This window comes from Uranotaenia lowii, chromosome 1 (genome assembly GCF_029784155.1).
Source record: "Uranotaenia lowii strain MFRU-FL chromosome 1, ASM2978415v1, whole genome shotgun sequence".
NCBI lineage: Eukaryota > Metazoa > Arthropoda > Insecta > Diptera > Culicidae > Uranotaenia > Uranotaenia lowii.
The window spans coordinates 122,183,246-122,203,369 of NC_073691.1; the positions used below are offsets into that span (position 1 = coordinate 122,183,246).

General features: G+C 39.9%; 2 protein-coding genes across 2 annotated transcripts in view; both read right to left on the reverse strand.

The window, feature by feature from the left end:
• LOC129739534 (titin) overlaps positions 1-19,384 on the reverse strand; it is a 513,907-nt gene extending 494,523 nt beyond the window's left edge. Inside the window, exon 1 of the mRNA XM_055731016.1 lies at positions 19,366-19,384. The gene's annotated coding sequence lies outside the window, so the exon portion shown is untranslated. The remainder of the gene's footprint in view (positions 1-19,365) is intronic.
• LOC129737877 (uncharacterized) lies at positions 1,586-7,654 on the reverse strand. Its single transcript, XM_055729041.1, has one exon. It carries the CDS (start codon positions 7,652-7,654, stop codon positions 1,586-1,588), a length of 6,069 nt encoding a protein of 2,022 aa, XP_055585016.1.
• Positions 19,385-20,124: the final 740 nt, after the last annotated feature.

The following is a 20,124-nucleotide window of genomic DNA, read 5'->3' on the forward strand; positions in this document are numbered from 1 at the left end:
ATGAAAAATCATTCTGCTAAAGCCATCGAAAATACATACAAATGTGAAGGGAAAAAATCCGTCTTCAATATTACTGCATATTCCCAATAATGGCGCGCGCTCACATGCAAAATAAAAGTGATTGAAACTCGCACAATTTATTACAGTTCGAATCACCACACATCCGTTTTTGTTGGCTAAAACCGAATAACGCGATTCCCCGAAATACCATCACTCGCTCAGGCAGGACATTTGGGAATGTGCATTGCATTTGATGCAGCAATTTTTTTGTGTGTCTCTTTATACGTCTGCGCCCTTTTTTGCCGATCGTTATTCCATCGTATGCATTTTGAAAACAATTTTTAAAAGCAATTGCATCCTGACAAACAAAAACAATCTGTGGGGGGATGAAAAACTTGCATAAGTGCGGAACTGTGTAGCTAGACTATCACTATCACTATCACCGAGCGAAAGGAAGGGGGAACCAATAAGCCAGGTTTTGAAGGATTTAATTTCAATTCCAAATGGAAAGTTAGAGAGGAGAAAAAAACGAGCTAGAATAAATTATGATGGAAGTGGTGATGCACAGGTACGAAACACTAAATTACTATGGAATAATCCTAAAAGGTGAGCTTTTATTTATGAAGTTTGCAATCGAAAAATAAATTCCTACCTTGATTACATTGCTCCGGTAAACAAATCGGTTGAGTGGAAAACATAATAAAATGCTTGGGATGAGCTAACATCTATTTGAGGCAAACATTCTACTTGGCAGGGCTTTATGCTGTTCAAACCAATCAAGGGTTGTGTAAATATTTTGAATCAAAAATAAAAATATTGAATTTGTTTTGAGATTTCTAAATGTATTTTGAATATATTTTGAACTCATCACAATGATTCAATTCACTAGACAAAATAAGACAATAAACAGACCTTGGCACTATTTTTGATTAATTTGAGTTCGTAGCAAGTAGGTTACATAAATTATGTTGAGGCTGTTTCGGACGTTCGTTTAGCAGCAACGTTTTTGGTTGGCATAGCTAAAAGCTAATAAATTTATTTATTATTCGAGGTTTACATTTCGATTTTAGTTGTGCACTTACATTGTATAACCTCCAAATTTAACCTCAACAATAAGGTAATTATAACCGTTAAGTAATTCGATGGAACTCTAGATGACGATATAATTTTAAGTTTAGATAATAGTAATTTGAGGATTACAGGAGTTTTCATATTAGATGAGCACTTACATTGTGTGATTTCCGAATTTATGAAATCCACGATACGGTTAGTTAAATATATCCGTTTAGATACTCGATGGAATTCTAGAAAGTATCATTTTTTAACTTAGAGAACAGTTATTCAAATTTCTTATACTCACTATCCAAATTATGAAACAGAACTATGTGATTGTATAATTTTAACTTGGAAATTCCTAACTGAGTTAACAGGTGAATGACGATGCACTTTCTTGCTGATATTCAACGAGTTAGTCTGTCTTCTCAACTGTCACGACGATCGCTGTTTTGCCATTGGTGTCTGATCCACAATTTGGTAGGGGCTGGGGAGCGACCAAAGATGCGGGAACATCCCCCCACCCGTAAGACTAATGATCCATCGATGGCTTACCGATATCCAAAACCGCTATCTTCGCTACCGGTCTTTTCAAGATCCCACTCGATGTTTGTACAGTAGCTCGACGAACTCTCCCATCTGAACCCTTTGCCACGTCCAAAATGCGCCCTCTAATCCAACCATTCCGCCGATTTTCGTCGATAATAACTACCAAATCTCCAGGTTCGATTGGCTTCACTTCTTCGAACCATTTGGTTCGCCTAGCGATGGTGGGCAGATATTCCTTTATCCACCGATGCCAGAATAAGTCTACGAGATGCCGAGTGTGATTCCAATCGTCTCTGTTGGCCAGCCTAGGATCTACCATTGTCATAGAAGGTTGAACTGCCCCACTGGAACTAAGCAGAAGGAAGTGATTTGGAGTCAAAGCTTCCTGGGAGTCATCTTCAATGGAAACGAAAGTTAGAGGCCGAGAGTTGACAAGGGCTTCCGCTTCAACGAGTATGGTAGAAAAAGTTTCTTCATTCGGCGTTTTCGTTGTTGTCATGGCAAAAAAGGCCGTTTTTACCGATCGTACAAGGCGCTCCCATGCGCCTCCCATATGCGGTGCTGACGGAGGATTAAAGCACCATTTTGTCACGGTGTTGGTGAATGTCTCAGCAAGTTCTTTATTGATACCCCTGCATTCTTCGATAAGCTCATTACTTGCACCCAAAAAATTCGTCCCGTTGTCCGAATAAATTTCAACGGGGGGCCCTCGCCGACCTACGAACCGTCGTACAGCCATCTTGCAGGAAGTTGTGGTAAGGGAATGAACGACTTCAAGGTGGACGGCCCGGATTGTCAAACAAGTAAACAGGGCAACCCATCTTTTATTCGTGCTGCGTCCTACTCTAATGTTCATAGGGCCAAAATAGTCGAGGCCCACGAAAGAAAACGGTCGATGAAAAGCTCTAAGGCGAGCTGCTGGTAGAGGGCTCATACGGGGAACCGCTGGCGATGCTTTGTAGACCTGGCAATGTGTGCACTGTTTACGGATGCGACGAACCATCGTCCTCAATGACGACACGTGAAACCTCTGTCTCAATTCGTTGATGATCGTTTCTGTGTTGCAGTGTAAGTACTTTCTATGATACCACAAAACGATCAGCTCGGTGGCGTGATGTTTTTTGGGAAGTATTATGGGATTACGGGTATCATATGATATGAATGCGGCTTCGCTGATCCTGGATTCTATGCGTACAACTCCATCTATGTCAATAAAAGGAGACAATTGAGCCAATGGGCTATTGCGTTTTATGCGTCGACCGCCTCCCTCTCTTAGTATTGCTATTTCCGCAGAATATACCTCGTTCTGAATGGTTCGAAAAATCAGCTTCTCTGCAGCGATCAACTCAGCTTGTTCTAAATGTCCACTTCTACCTGGAAGGCGCTTTGATGTTTGACAAAAATTGTGCACGTAACGGAAAACATACCCAATAGCATTTAGTAGACGGTTCCATTGCGAAAAATTGCCCCAATCGATCGTCAAACCGATGACCTCGGGAACGTGATGAATGTTAACGACTTCTCGTTTAAGTGATCGACGTTCTTCAGGTACTTCTATCAATTCCGTCGGTAGCAGTGGCCAACTCTTCTCTGGTCCGTACAGGAAATCAGGGCCGTTGAACCAACGAGCAGTGCTTGAAAATTCTGGCCCAGTTCCCCATTTGGTTGCTTCGTCAGCGACATTTAATTTGGTTGGAATCCACCGCCATTCACACGGACTAGTGGTTTCCAAGATCTCGCCGATGCGACAGGATACGAACTGGTTGTATTTTCGAAGGTCAGAATTGATCCAGGCTAAAACGGTGCGAGAGTCGGTCCAAAAATACCTTCGAGTTATCGCCAACGAATGTGCTTCCACTGCGTTCTTCGACAGACGACTTCCGATGATCGCGGCTTGTAATTCAAGCCGTGGAATGGACAACGTTTTCAGGGGGGCCACTTTTGATTTCGCCGATACAAGCGCGCATTTTATTTCCCCATTTATTTCCGTTCGTAGATACGACACACAAGCGTACGCAGACTCACTTGCGTCAACAAAAACATGAAGTTGAAGGGGGCTCAGTTCATGTGATGAATGTCCAGGAAAATACGGTCTAGGGATTCGAATATCTCCCAAAAACTGAAACAAATCAATCCACTGTGACCAGCGAGCCTTCAGAGTTTCGGAAATGGGCTCGTCCCAGGTAGACTGAGTTCGCCAAATATCCTGAATCAGAATTTTTCCATGGACAATGAAGTGCGAAAGTAATCCAAGGGGATCATAAAGGCTCATAACGACTCGTAGGACTTCTCGCTTAGTCGGCCATTCAGGAACATGCCCTAAGTTCGACGAATAGGTGAATGCGTCTTCCTCACGCAACCACAGCATCCCCAATATGCGCTCCGTCGCGCTTGCGGTAACGGTTTGGTCGCACAAAGCAATTTTTTTAATAGAAGTTGGATCAGTTTCTCCTACGGCGTCCAAAACTTTTTTCGAGTTCGAGGACCACGAGTGTATTTCAAACCCCGCTTGAGAGTGGATATACTTTACCTCCAATGACCTTTTCGCCGCTTCCATTTCGTCGTCGAAACTCTTCAAAAAATCGTCCATGTAATGGTAGTTCAGGATGCACTCCACAGCTTCCGGAAACCTGTCTGCAAACTCTCGCGCATTAAGATTTTTCACGTGTTGAACGGAGCATGGCGAACTGGTAGATCCAAAGGTGGCGACTTTCATGAGGAAAATTCGGGGTGGCAGAGAGGGATCTTCACGCCAGAGAATTCGCTGCGCATTTATGTCTTCGTCTCGTATAAGAACACGGTGGAACATTTCTCTGATGTCCGCGCACACCGCGATTCTTCGTTCCCGAAATCCAAACAAAACTTTTGGAAGTGAAACTAGCAAGTCCGGACCCTTCAGGAGCATCGAATTCAGGCTAATACCATCCACTTTGGCAGCTGCGTCACAGAAAATACGAACTTTCCCGGGTTTTTTGGGGTTAAGGACGACTCCCAGCGGTAGATACCAGGTACGTCGAACATCGGTGTTGTCTATGTCCAGCACAGTCGCTTCTCGCAAATAACCTTTTTCAATGTATTCGGAAATCTGTCGTTTTACACTGGCCCCAATTATCGCGTCAGTTTGCATACGTCGCTCGAGGCACAGCATGCGTTTGTAGGCCATGGGAAAACTATCAGGAAACTCGAGAACATCGTAGCGCCACAACAAACCGGTTTCGAACCTTTGCGCTACTCGTTTCGTTGTTGCCTCCAGGATCTGCCGAGCTCTTATATCGTCATTAGATTCGGGATCACTGTGTCGGGAGATTCCCAGACTTTCTACCGCGAACGACCGCTTGACTAAATCATGTAATCCGTCCAATTTTATCGAGCACTCGCAAATGTGCATACTGTACGTTGGGCTCGTTGGGTTATGCTCTGAGACAGGACCATGAATTGTCCAGCCAAGGCGTGTCTTTGTAGCGATCGGGGAATCCTTCGCACTTTCTCGCCTACGAAGTGGGACCGCCAAATGGGCGTTGTCATTTCCGATCAGGATCTTTGGGATCGCGTTTTCGTAGTCGGTAACCGGAAGTCCTGACAGGTGAGGGTATCTTGCAGCCAATTGCTTGTACTGTAACGTTTGGGAAGGAAGGGCGAGCTTTTGAACCGTTCGTATATTTGAAAGCGTGTACTGTTGTGATTTTTTATCTCCAGCAATATCTACGTTCACCCATTTAGAATTAGCTTCGTCACGTGTCACATTTGACGTCCATGTTAAACATAGCATTCCCGTTTCTCCTTCAAGCCCAAGTTGGTTCGCGACGCTTTCTTCCAAGAGTGTTAAGGACGAACCGTCGTCCAGAAAAGCATGGACGTTTACCGAACCTTTTTTACTATGCAGCGTCACAGGAAGTATACGATACAAACAAGATTTTCCCGCATGACGATGGTTATTTACGGTTCCAGCCTCAGGCGACGATGGTTTGAATGTGTGAAGCAGAGGGTGGTGTTTGTAGTCACATCCTTGTTCTCCACAAGCCTTCTTCTGCTTACACGGGCGCCTGCCGTGCGGGTAAAGGCAAGTACGACATAGGAACAAACTATGTACGAGATCCCAACGCTCTTCAGTAGTTTTCTTATGGAATTCAGTACATTCGGGAATCTTGTGCCCAGATCTGGAACAAATTTTGCACTTTTTAGGATCGCTTGTTGTCGGCTCTCTGCTCTCCTTTTCTGATGCAGAGGTAAAATTTTGTTCAGCGTGTGCATGTAAGAAGCCACGTTCTTTTCCCCTTTCCGATTTAGTCCCTTTTGGATCTGGTTTCGCGCTCTTTGGCAACGTCACTTGTGTAGCTGCTTTGATCAAGATCGACATGAACGTCGCAAAGACTCGTAAATTTGGCTCCAAGAACTGTTGTTTATATATTCCCCAGTCCATTTGAATATTGACCGGCAGCTTTTCTACAAGCTCGAAGAGTAATGTCGGATTATTCAAGTGTGCTGTTTGTTGACCAGCCTCGATGTGATTAACCAGACTTTGCACCAACATACCGAAGGAAATCAAGGAATCGAGTCTATCGGGTTTTGGTGGTGGTGTCTCCTTCAGCTTCTTCAGAAGTGTGTAAACCAGGATCTCGGGACGGCCGTACAGGGTTGTCAAGTTTTCCATTGCCATGGGAACAGTAGATGGGGATAGTAAGTAGCTACTCACGGCATCCAATGCTGGTCCTCTTAGACAACGCTGTAATCGAGACAAGTTTTCCACATTGGAATATCCGCAAGCTTGAGACGTATTGTAGTACACGCTGCTAAAGAGTGTCCAGTCTTCGGGGTCACCCGAAAACAGTGGAAGATCTTTGCCCATTACTTGTCGAGCTGCAATATGGCTAGGGCTCGGCGCTAAGTAATTATCATCAGTCGCTGGGTTGACGTGACTCATCATATGCGTTGGCGTCGGGTTCGGCACGGCAGCAGGATTTGACAACGAGAGAGAACCGGGCACGTAATATGAAGTTCTCGGAAGATCGACGTTCTCGGTGTTCATTAAACCAGCTTGGGGCGGATACATTGAGTGCCCCGTCGATATTGGTAAACATTGGTTGCTAGGAACTTGGGCCACCGGAGGAGGCGCAGGTGCCACCACAGGTCCTGATGGACTCGAATAAATCGGTGCTGATGCAGGAGTTCCCGCGGCACTTGTGGACATAAGAGCGCTTCTTATTGAATGGTGTACATGGGTGTTCACTCCACCCACAGTCGCCGCACCGGTACTCGTACGCAGTAATAAAGGCTGTTGCACGGCAGTCGCGGAATAGGGAATAAACATACCTGTCGGTTTTTGTGAATAAATAAGGGCAGGTTCTGTAGCAAGGACGCTAGTTTGCTTCGGTATTGTAGAAACAAGAGCCGCTTGAAGCTCAACAGGAGCCTGGATACCACCCACGCATATCGCATCGTTTGTCGTCATCACGGTAGGAACTGCCTCTTTGGCAAGCGGGATAACAGTTGAATTCGCTACGCTGCCTAGGAGTTTATCCACTTTCCACTGGATTATTTGACTCGAGTTGCTTCGATTGGATTTTCGGCTTTGCCGTTCTTCCTCGTCCGCTACTTCCTCCTCGAGAACCCGGAACTTCTCATTGTGGAAATCTTTCTCCAGATTAAGTTTACGTTGGTCAAGCTCTAGTTGCTTCTCCTGGAGTACCTTCATCTCCTCCAGCTTCTGCAGTTTAAGCTTAGCCCGTCTTCCAGTGGAGCTTGCCGAAGACATCGAGCCGGTAAGTGATTTTGCCGGGGCGATAATAGTGGTCTGCTTCTCGGTTGGTGCGGAGCATCGGATACAAACGAAATCCTTATCCGCAATGCTATCGTCAACACCCGCGCACTCGTAATGCCACCAAGAGTCACATACGTCGCACGCCACCATCCGGCTAGAGTCCGGGAGCTTGCATCCATCAGCTTGGCAACTATGAACGGCTTCGGACGCTGACATCATGTTGTTTGAACAATCTTTTAGAGATGTTGAGGCTGTTTCGGACGTTCGTTTAGCAGCAACGTTTTTGGTTGGCATAGCTAAAAGCTAATAAATTTATTTATTATTCGAGGTTTACATTTCGATTTTAGTTGTGCACTTACATTGTATAACCTCCAAATTTAACCTCAACAATAAGGTAATTATAACCGTTAAGTAATTCGATGGAACTCTAGATGACGATATAATTTTAAGTTTAGATAATAGTAATTTGAGGATTACAGGAGTTTTCATATTAGATGAGCACTTACATTGTGTGATTTCCGAATTTATGAAATCCACGATACGGTTAGTTAAATATATCCGTTTAGATACTCGATGGAATTCTAGAAAGTATCATTTTTTAACTTAGAGAACAGTTATTCAAATTTCTTATACTCACTATCCAAATTATGAAACAGAACTATGTGATTGTATAATTTTAACTTGGAAATTCCTAACTGAGTTAACAGGTGAATGACGATGCACTTTCTTGCTGAAATTCAACGAGTTAGTCTGTCTTCTCAACTGTCACGACGATCGCTGTTTTGCCATTGGTGTCTGATCCACAATTTGGTAGGGGCTGGGGAGCGACCAAAGATGCGGGAACAAATTACTTAGGGGATAGTGGGGTATCGTGGGGCATTTTGAAACGTGGGCCACCCTGAATATCTCGGATGTGTGCTGAGATAGCAAATCCTACTGCCATCGTCGTCGCTCTGTGTAAGCAAAGCGTTAACTTTTGTAAGCATCATATGCTTCTTTTATTTCATAAGCTAAAAATGCACTTATATAATTAATCGAGTACCCGCAAATTGCATCAGTGGGAAACATTAAATTTATAATTAAAAATACGCTTATGGTAAATATGCTTATGGTCATAGTTTTGTCCTGCTCCTTCACATGGAAATGGAATTTTTCATGAAATAGCAATCAAGCACTCAAAGGCAACCCATTTTCAAGTCATATTTATTGTTTTTTTTTCTTTAACATATTCCTGACTAAAAATACATTTTCCCTATCTGCAAAGTGTTCTTATACCAAACTAGCTGACCCGGTAAACTACGTTTTACCCGTTGCTTGATATATCGTTGAAAAATGTTTAGAGTTCTTTAACTTCTTCGTGCTCGTGAATCAGTTTTCATGAAAATCGTCTTCAAGTTGTTCGAGTTTTGTCCCGTTTCTAGTTGCTTTTGTTTAGGAGCTCCCCTTCCATAAAAAGTGAGATTCTTGAAACTATTATACAAACCATCTCTGGCCCGAAAAACCCTCGGATACCAAATTTCACTTCATTACGACCGACCATACATACGTGATGGTGTTACAAAGAAAAGATGTGGAAAAGAGATAATTTTGTATGGGGACCCCCTTCCAAAAAAGTGAGATTCTTGAAACTATTATACAAACCATCTCTGGCCCGAAAAACCCTCGGATACCAAATTTCACTTCATTACGACAGACCATTCATACGTGATGGTGTTACAAAGAAAACGCCTCCATCTATTATATAAAATTCTCTTGTAACGGTGTTTGTAGTACTTCTCCTCCGAAACGACCCAAACGATTCGAATGAAATTATTTTTAGAATATTCTGTAGCCATGCGAATCGGTTTATATCGAATAAAAACAACACAAAGTCGCATCAATTGTCCGTAATAATTAAATTTATAGTTTTTTCAATGAAATAAAAGTCATGGCTTCCATTTTTTCGAGATTTTTTTTCCTTTGGGCGGTTTGTTTTTCGTCTCCAAGGTCGAGGCGTCGCGAGCAGACGTCGTTAGAAGATAATAACCATGGCATAGCATACTGATCAGTGAGAATATTTTGGCGCGTATTTCTCAACGAAGCATATTTTCAATACAAGTTGTGGCGATATGAAGCCTTGATGTGATTTTTTTTTGTTCTTGATTCCTAGCTCATTTCTACAGCACATGATTATGAATGACGCCTAGATGTGACTCAGGTTGACATTTTGCTGATCGAATAAAATATATAATATTTGTTTTGCCAAAATCTGAAATTGAAAAGTCAGGCATTCATTTTTAGAAATTTTCTTTTCTTTGAGGGGTTTGTTTTTCTTCTCCATGGGCGAGGCGTCGCTAGCAAACGTCGTTGCAAGATAAAAGTAACCAAAGCATACTGTTCATTGATCGCTGGAAAATTTTAAAAATTAGACGCCTATTCCTCAACCAAGTACATACCTATATTTCTTATGCACGTGGGGGCGATATGCAACCTAGATGTGTTTTTTCCTTGCTTATTTGTATCACAGCACATGGTAATAAATGACGCCTAGATGTGACACGGATTGATATTTTATCGATCGAATCAAAACCATTGAAACGATTTTAAATATAAAAACCATTTTTTATTCGTGTTAATTTAAGCAGTAAATTGTTGTCCAAAAAATATGAATTTGGTAATGATGCATATGAAATAATGTTATGACACTTTGCGGACGTTTGAAAAAAAAATTGGAAACCTTAACATCCAATTTCGTATAATCCAACTGAACGTATAACTGAACAAAAGTCTGTCCTTTGAAATAGATTAGATAGGATTGAAGTTTTTAAAGGCCGAATGAATATTTTGATTTTCTGCAAACGTAAGTTGAAGTTATCAATAGAATAATATACTTTTTCATAACAAAAAGAGAGGATATGCATTTTCCGGAAGAATTTTCAATTAAGAAAGTAGACTGAAGCAAGTGCAAACTTTCAACTTTTACAAAAAATGTATACATTATTCCTTCATCCAAAAATTGTTAAGCCCAAAACAACAATATGATTTAATAAACTCAGCTCTTTTTTTTAAATCATTCACCAAAAACCTGTTTACACGTTTACTGTTTGTTTACACACAATTCAAGAACGTTCTTAACATGTGTGTTTTTGTTTTACATATTTTGGCTACATAGAAGAGACTTTTGATTCACTTTTTGGTTGAAAAGTTTTTTTGTGATTGGTATTCCAGGGGCAGCAGATTTTTATGATGAACTTTTAATATGACCTGAAAGTGTTTAAAACAATATTAATTCCTGTTATTTCTTCGGTGAAATAATTGAAAACGCGCCAATTAGCAATGAAACATCTACCATTTAAGAATGTTTTCTCCCAAATGGCCAGAAAGGATATCCCGAGTGTTGAATCATAAGCGGATATTCAAAATTATTTTAAAGGACTTTGTAAATCAAGATCTTTTGGTTAAACAGCATTCAGTGAAATTGAAGTACCAAGCATTAATTTATTCCGGAGAAAAACTTAGGATGTATCGATGAAAGTTGATAGAACAGACAAACAAGAACAAGTGTTAAATTAATTTAAAAGTCTTTTCACTGACGCATCTGAAAAAGACCTATGTGTTTTCACTAGCCCCAATAAATGGGACAAATGTATACTTCGATATTTTTTTTTGTCAACATAATTAATATTTTTTTTGAAAATATTATTTTATTCAGAGAATATGAAAGTTGAACTGTGGTGATATTTGTTAGTATTTGCCTCGGTTTTTCATTTTTGAAAATTAAGATTTACAGTTTAAAAGACACCTAATTAAGGTTTTATTAAGGTTTTGTTCATATGATAATTTCCAGGAAACAAAATGAACCCATGAGCCCCCCAAAGCCTGAACAGTTTACTTCTTTTCGATCTGATAAGTTTTAAAAAATCTGCTTTTCAATTAAATGTTATAAAGTTTTAAAAATATTACATAATCCTAAATGAAATCGCCGATCACCACCAACAATGTTCAGGAAATTTTGAAATCAGAAAATCGCAATGCTTCAATTAGAGCCTTTAAAATAATAGGTGAACATATCTAAACATATTTTTTCCTCTTTTCAAAACCAATCGTTTCTTTGATTCATTGGGTTAAAGTTCAAAGGAATTTATTTGCATTTTTTGCTTGAATAAATAAAAAAAGGAGTTTGCTGTATACACAATAGACAGATTTAATATCATGACAAGTACTGTTTGATCAATTTGTTGTTCGACCGGGAATAATTTTGAGGTTATGTATTGGCTTTTCGGTCTTATCAGGTCAATTATAACACTTTTTATATGTGCTTTATCCAACGTTTCGAATTATATTAATTCTTTATCAAGGAACTAAAATTAAATACAGGAGCATAAAACATATTTTCTCATAATAAATATTAACATTAATTACTCACTCGGACATTCGTGTTATTGTCCAAAGCAGATGCACTCCTACAGCGTTCATCAATCGTCGGGATTCTGGCTATAAATTTTGAATTTGAACTCTCATTTCATGTCGGAAGTGAGGAGGAAAGCTTGCGTGTGACTTACGTGTCCAATATTCTGGTATCGGCCAGGGCGTCGGCGCCTACTCCGTCGTTTTGGAACGCGTCCGTGGCAAAACTTCTATCACTCGACTCACTGTTTGTTATTATTGTTTGAGTTTTCTTTACCGCCAGAACCCGGCGTCCATGAGTGCTTGCGAGTGTTTGCGAGAGAGTGAAACACTCCGCCGTACGAGATTGCTCTCCCGTCTGTGTCGCTCTGGATGTTGACGGTATTCGGGGTACTTTGTATGTAGCACATTTCGAGTACCTCTAGGTGCCTACGGTGTTTGTTGGAACTGTCTAGGACGGTGGCTTTATCGAAGTCAAACATGTGCTCCTGTTCGAAACATTGTTTCGAACAGGAGCACATGTTTGACTTCGAAACATTGTTTCGAACAGGAGCACATGTTTGACTTCGATAAAGCCACCGTCCTAGACAGTTCCAACAAACACCGTAGGCACCTAGAGGAACTCGAAATGTGCTACATACAAAGTACCCCGAATACCGTCAACATCCAGAGCGACACAGACGGGAGAGCAATCTCGTACGGCGGAGTGTTTCACTCTCTCGCAAACACTCGCAAGCACTCATGGACGCCGGGTTCTGGCGGTAAAGAAAACTCAAACAATAATAACAAACAGTGAGTCGAGTGATAGAAGTTTTGCCACGGACGCGTTCCAAAACGACGGAGTAGGCGCCGACGCCCTGGCCGATACCAGAATATTGGACACGTAAGTCACACGCAAGCTTTCCTCCTCACTTCCGACATGAAATGAGAGTTCAAATTCAAAATTTATAGCCAGAATCCCGACGATTGATGAACGCTGTAGGAGTGCATCTGCTTTGGACAATAACACGAATGTCCGAGTGAGTAATTAATGTTAATATTTATTATGAGAAAATATGTTTTATGCTCCTGTATTTAATTTTAGTTCCTTGATAAAGAATTAATATAATTCGAAACGTTGGATGAAGCACATATAAAAAGTGTTATAATTGACCTGATAAGACCGAAAAGCCAATACATAACCTCAAAAGTACTGTTTGGGAACACTTAAAATTGAAATGTGTAAAGTCTATAAATTTAGTATCAGGCGAAACTTTTTTGAACATGATTTTGGTGAAAATATGGATACTAATTAAAACTGCTTCGAAGGATGAGTATGGTGAATGAAAAGCTGTTTGAAAATGGTCTGTAAAAAATCTTTTGTTATGTTTTTTATTTCTTCAGCTCGAAATCCAAAGTTAATTGGGAGATGAAAGCGCTGCGTTAGGCAAAATATTCGGCAAATACTCCAAAAATTATCCCGATATTCAAAATTCGGTTTTAAAAAGATTCATACGGAATATATTCCAATAAATGAGAAACTTTTTATTTCGGTTTAAACCTTAATGTGAACTCGAACAAAACGGAATAAATCTACTAAATGGAATACAACAAATGAATATACATATTATCAACATACAGTTATTTATGGAACAAGTAACAAAAAGTGGATTTTAAAAGACCCGTAGAATTGAGTAAAAATTCTTAGTAAAACTTTAGCGGGACGATTCGAGTAAAGTGAAAGGAGGGAAATGTAAAAAAAAACTAGGAAAAATGGAAAATGGACGCCAAGTTGAACATGGTAAGACGAAGTTTACCGGGCCTGTTGTTTTTATATATAAGATGAAGAGTTTTGAAGATTTTTCTATCAATTTTATCAAATGCGATAGAAACGAACATAAATCTTATCAAGGCCGTGCGAACGTGGCATTTTTCTTATTGGGGTAAGCAACCATGAATTGCCAGTCCAAAGTTTTGTTCACCGGACCCGGTTTCCGCTCATATTTTATCTTGTCCATGAACCTGCTTTCCTCTCCATACTTCCGAATCAAACTTTAGACCGCTCCAATGCTTACCTCTTCCATTTTCGCCAACTGACTCAGTGAAATGTTAGGAAAGTACATTATTTATGCACGATAATTTTGCGCTTTTTCGGTAAAATTTATTCTTATTTTTACAAAAATTATGAAAAGTGGAGCTCACGATACACAGAGGACACCCTATACATTAATCTAGGCCTTAGACATTTCATTTTACAAACCTTTTGTACTGAAACTGAAATCTTGAAACTAGTAAAGCTAGTAAAAATTGACAGCGTTAAAGATTCCGTTTCAATCATCATCACTTTCCAATACTCCAACCATGCACCGTGCCACAGTCAGTGATCATCAGCAGGCTGAGAATCGTTGTTGATATTTATAGGTGGTTATTTCTCATCTAAGCTGGCAACAGCAAAATCTCCATCCATAAGAGCAAGTTCACTGGTGTTGGGAAAAGTGGTAGAAATTTTGTCACTTTTAGCAAATTTAGAAAATTTACCCATGCAAAAACATTTTCAAGATCAGTGGCCTTCAAGTTTTTGTATAGTTTCGTGTTGCATATGACTTTAAATTGCAATAAGTTTGCTAGGAAACGTCAAAGAATTTTGAATGTTTGCAAAACGTGTGATTTGAATGCCCCAGCACATGTTTAGAACATCTTATTCATGTGAATCCACATCTAAAAATAGTCATGTTCAAAAACAACTTTGGAGAAAATTTTAAATAACTTTCAGAATACATCCTCTATAACTCTGCTTTGAACAGAGATAGAGTTTGAATGATTCCAGCGAAGTTTCATATTGTTTATGTATTCTACAACTTCAAAGAACAAAATAAAGCTCTATCTCATGAAACAAAAATGCTGAATTTTTTATTTTTAACATAGCAGACTTTGAGTCACTTTTGATGCTTTTTAGTTATGAAGCATATTTGAAAACGTAATGGTTTGAAGACACAGTAGAGCGAAAATTGAAGACAAAGGCGCCAGAAAAAAGTTCCACGTTTTAGCCTTCCGAACCACTGTGCGTCGATGAAAACTATTCCCAAACCCTCTAAACGAGTCCATAAACGTCCTCGATGGTTTTTTTTACATTTTTTAGATTATTTCAGTACACACAAAAAATTTTCTAAAATTAAACGAGACAGAAACGCTTCAACACCTAATAGTTTTTATAACTAATCCAGAATAGACCTAATTTTACATCATGTTGTACCTAAATTGCACATACTAAGAGCAAGTCCAATGGTGTTGAAAAAAAGTGGTAGGAATTTTGACAGCTTTGGCACAGATGGGAATTTTTGTATCGTGAAAAATAGACCAAAAATCTTGGCCGTCCACCGGTGTGATAGAAAACGAAGGTATAAAATTGGGGGCAACCAGCGATGCCAAGTGCATTTGCTGTTCAGTATTTTTACTGTTTTTCCTATTTCGAATTGATCGTTTAAAAATTGAAATCAAATTCACTTTATTGAAATAGTAGTGCTAATATGAAAAATTTATTATTAATGTTAATGTACAAAAACTGTTTAAGTTGTAATGCAATCCCATATTTTAAAAATTAATCAGTTCATAAGACAAAAAACAAAAAAAAAACGTTCGAATATCAAATTGATCTGATAAAATCATCGACCAGTGAGCAGGCATCAAATTTTGTTTCATTAGAATGACCATTCTCAAAACTTTTTCTAAGTTGTTTAGAGAGTTTTGCATTGGATAAGTTTACAAGTTTCACCAAACTAAGCATTTCCTTCTATGAAACAACAGCTTTGTTGATTTTGTTTGGTTCCGGCACGAATTTTTATTATAAACGCTTACAAATCTTTTCAAAAAGTGCTAATTTTCTGTAGAAACGTAAAAACTACTGCGAGAATGCTGCATCAAAATTTATATTTGCCTGACCTAGGTTATTATATGGTAGTGGCATTGCAACGTTCTTCCAATGCTATGAGTAAAATTCTCGAAATTGTTTGGGCAAGTAGAACACACATGAAAGTGATTTTGGTCTTTGATAAACTCTCTCTTCGAATTTAAAGGTTTTACACATAATTTAAATTAAGTGTTTTTGTTTGGTAACTTTTAATTCAAACTTATATTGGTTTCTTCTCTTGTTCCTTCTTTGAAAATCCAACCAGGTCCCACATGTGGAACGTTCCGATATCAGAACCATTCCTGACCGTGTTTCAACAAAGGGATCAGTGATCCAACCCGGAACGGGACCGGAAGCCAAATTTGGTGCATTCCGGCAGCACAACCTAAAATTTGAAATATGGGGTTTGATAATAAAATAATAAGCGTTTGATCTGATTGAAAATCGACGAATTAACAGCGAGGGTTCCGTTTTCTAAAGATGATGGAGCCATTAAAGGCGGCGTTCAAACTTTGATACCGGACATTCCGACGGAATATCTTTTTCAAATAAAAAAACGATACGATTTCCTACTCCCGAAAACCGCTCAAACAAACCAAATTTATTTACCCAGCTATCTGGCATCGCTGCGCCTCGAAATGTATGATAGCCCACTCAATTGGCAAGGGCATGACAAAAATTGGCTGTATGTTTTAAAGAGTTGATTAACTTTTTTGTAATTCGTATCAATTTAAGTGATAAGAGAATTTGTTTAAAAATGAAAATATCACTTTATGTTGAAATCCTGAAATAGGTCAATTTTCTTTATTTTCCCCTCAACTAAGGTTTTGAGCATAAGAAAGATGGCAGCACCGAAGCGTTTTATGCACGAATACTGTATTGCAACGCCGACTCTATCACTCGGTTCGGTGTTGCAAAACATCGTGTTTTTCTATCACCCTCAGCCAAAAAGTGTTATACGATACAAATTTTGCAGCGCGAAACTGTTCGAATATCAGATTTTCCCAACACCGGTGTACGCCAAATGTGTTGTGATGTGTTGTAAACCTTCGAAATTTCTATCTCCATCTCAACCAGTGAACTTGCTCTAACAAAATTAGTGTAGTGAACTACACGCATACTAATACAAACCTAAAAATTCACTCGAGCCAAACGGGTCCCCATCAAAGTGAAGTACAGATACATTTTAGGTTTCAAGAATAATTCTTAAAATTTTGTTCGAAATTCAGTAAAATTAATTCTGAGTTCGAATTTGTATCAGTGTCCGTGCGTCTGGCGCTGGATGCGCACATTCGAATGAAACGAAAAAGAAGAACATAAACAAACATAAGGTGTCAAGTGTCTGTGCAAAGAGTGGATTTCCTTTAAAATTTGTGCGTTTCGTTTGTTGTAACACCAAAAAATCGGAGCCGTAGATGTTCAAGTGAACAACAATTCCAATCCTGTTCGATTTATTTTTGTTTCTTCCGGGCCCGGAGCTGTTGGTGAACCAAAACATTCGCATCCGCAAGAATTGTGTTCTTAACAGTACCAAAAAGAGGACTGCTCCACAAGGATTTCTTCGAATGGTCATATAATCTCTTCCGGTGGAAACGGTTTCGGACGAACCATTGGTTATTTCCGTCGGGATCTAATCTGCAATATCGCTGATCGAATGTGTGATGTATCAAGACTGCATCAGAATGAATTTCCCTTGCTTCGATATCCCAATAAGCCGAATCAGTTTCGAATAAGATGCTCGGCAGAGGGATTTACTTTTAAGTCGTGTACTTCAGTAAAGACCATCGGTTGTAGGAAGTCGAACAACACTGAACGAACTGTTACTGAATGCTGGTGAGTTAACTTCTAGATAAATATTTTCAAATTTCAATTCCTTTAACTGAAATGTACCTATACCATGTTGATTCCTGGACTGCCAAAAATGCGAGGAGAAAGTTTACTTTCCCAGGTTCACTGGTCTACACGAACATTATTCCGATGTACCCGTAATGCAAGATACCAGAAATCGCCGTACGTCAATGAAGCGAAGAGATTTTGTGTTTGCAGACATGCAGTTTACAAACGACTTGGGCGAGTCCTACAACGAATTGTAATATCACAACTGACATGTGTGTTATTCGACTGCCGTATAGAAGGGATATTAAAGCCCTGTGATCAAAACTCGCGGAAATGGAGTCGAAAGAACAGCTCGTGCGTGATAAAATCTTGCGCATTCATCACGAGAACGCTAAAACGTTAGAAATCGCGAGTTCCACGGTGTCGCGAGTGATTAAGTGATTCGAGGAACGATTGACCACCGATCGGAAGCCCAGAAATGAAGGAAAAAGTATTCCGTACAACACCAAAAATCACAACCGCGAAGTTGACGCCTTCAACCGAAACCCGAACGCCTCCGTTCGGGATGTGGCTAAGAAGCTGCACCTAAGCCGAAGTTTTGTCCAGAAGGCGAAAACTAAGGCTAGGCTTTGAACGTTCAAGGTTCAAAAGTCCCATAATCTTGACGAGAAGCAGAAAACCTCAACATGCTGACGAAAGTTGAAAGCTGCATCGTGGACGACGAAACATATGTGAATGTCGACTTCAAACAGATCCCCGGCAACCTGTTCTTCACGGCCAAGGATAAGTTCAGCGTTCCGGAGCATTTCCGTACTAAGAAGATGTCCAAATTGTCGAATAAATTCCAGGTTTGGCAAGCCATCTGCAAGTGCGGGAAGCGGAGTGCACCTTTCGTGACCCAGGACACGTTGAACGGACAGGTGTACATGAAGAAACGGCTGCTTCCTCTCCTGAAGGCCCACAACGTCCCAACATTCTTCAGGTCGGATTTGACCTCATACCACTACTCCAAGGACGTGCTGAAGTGGTATGCGGACAAAAAGGTCAATTTCGTGCCTGAAATGTTAAACCCTCCCACCACTTCGGAGCTCCGCCCCTTCGAGAAGTACTGGGTGATTATGAAGCAGCACCTTTTTAAATGACCTTAGGCAGTAAAGACAGCCGAGGAGCTGAAGAAAGTATGGGTTTACATACAAAAAACGGTTGATTCACAAGTTGTGAAGAATCTTATGGTCGGCGTTAAGGCCTAGGACTGTAAATAAAATACGAGTAAAATGGTAAAATGAAGTTTAAGAGTTATTTTTCAATCCCTGAAAATTTGATGGCAATCGGATGAAAACTCGAATTTTACGAATCAATTTTGTGTGTCTCAATTTCATCGTGGACATCCTTAATTTCTATTTTTATTTTAATATGAATGATCTAAGTGGAAAGGTGGTTTCGGGAATCAATTTCTTTATTTGGTGATCATTTCTGGTGATACTTTTATTTCTCGCTAAATTTTTATTTCTAAAAAACCCATCTTTTCGCATGGGCGGAACATAAGTACCTAATCCTTTCTTTTGGAACATTGAGCAAAAATAATTACCACTCAACCAACTTATGTATTGTATAGCTGTATAAAAACCACCTGGAGGTTACATTTCTGTTACAATGTATGTTAAAAATCTAAATGTCCTTCACACTCCCAGAGGGTGGGTTCAAAAAGCAGTGATTGTGTATCGAATCGAGTGTGCTCCAGTGCTGGTACTCTTACCCACAACCACATATTGCTTAACCTAGCATAAAGTATTTCTGATATATTTGTTTATTTATGTGTCAGAAGCAAAAGTTTTTCCCATTTGCCGAACAAGTAATCGAATTATATGTCGCCGAATGATGTAACAAAAATACGAACCAGTTTATCGACCATCATCATCATCGTCGTCATCATCATCAACATCAGCTCCACCATCGTCATCTGTGCCCTTTTCTTTCGCATTTTCCGGCAAAGCCAGCCAACAACAGTCATCCCATTCAGAATCCCAAATCAGAAACGGAATTTGCCGCCGGATTTTCCGGGCCTGTCACGTACCCTGTGAGGAAGAAACAAGAGAAGAAACAAAAAACGAGATATGAGAAAAGTGGGTATATATGAGCCGGCACACGCTGAAACAAGATTGTATAAATTCAGCACCATAACAGAATTAAACTCATATATGGTTTGGCAATCACAGTAATGTTGTTTTTTATTGTAGTTTCATGGTTCTTATTTTTCGAGCAAAAGAGAGTAGGATTGATGCTGAGTGTGATATTGTGACGGAAGACGCGGACGAAGACGACGTTTTTTCCAAGGACAAGCGGTGGCAAACGGAAATCGGATTTAGCCGGTAATGTTTCGTTCTGTATTTCTTTTCCTCAGTCTGGGAAAAAATGGTGATGGAGAAAAAATTTTGCCCATCACACACCAGATGTTCTCCGGATGGCTTTCTTTTATGCTGTATGTTGTGGGGGAAAATGAATAACTCCATCGTTTGTTTATTGTGATAAAGTGTAAATGGCACAAATGTGAGTGATGATGAAATAATAACGCAAACACGAGATCCGAGTGTGTTATTTGCTTATCCATTATTTATGTGCCGGCCGGGGAATCTTTACTTGACTCGCTACCGATGCA

Coding starts and splice junctions, on each gene's coding strand:
- LOC129737877 (XM_055729041.1), bottom strand. CDS start 7,654: ATGCCAACCAAAAACGTTGCTGCTAAACGAACGTCCGAAACAGCCTCA.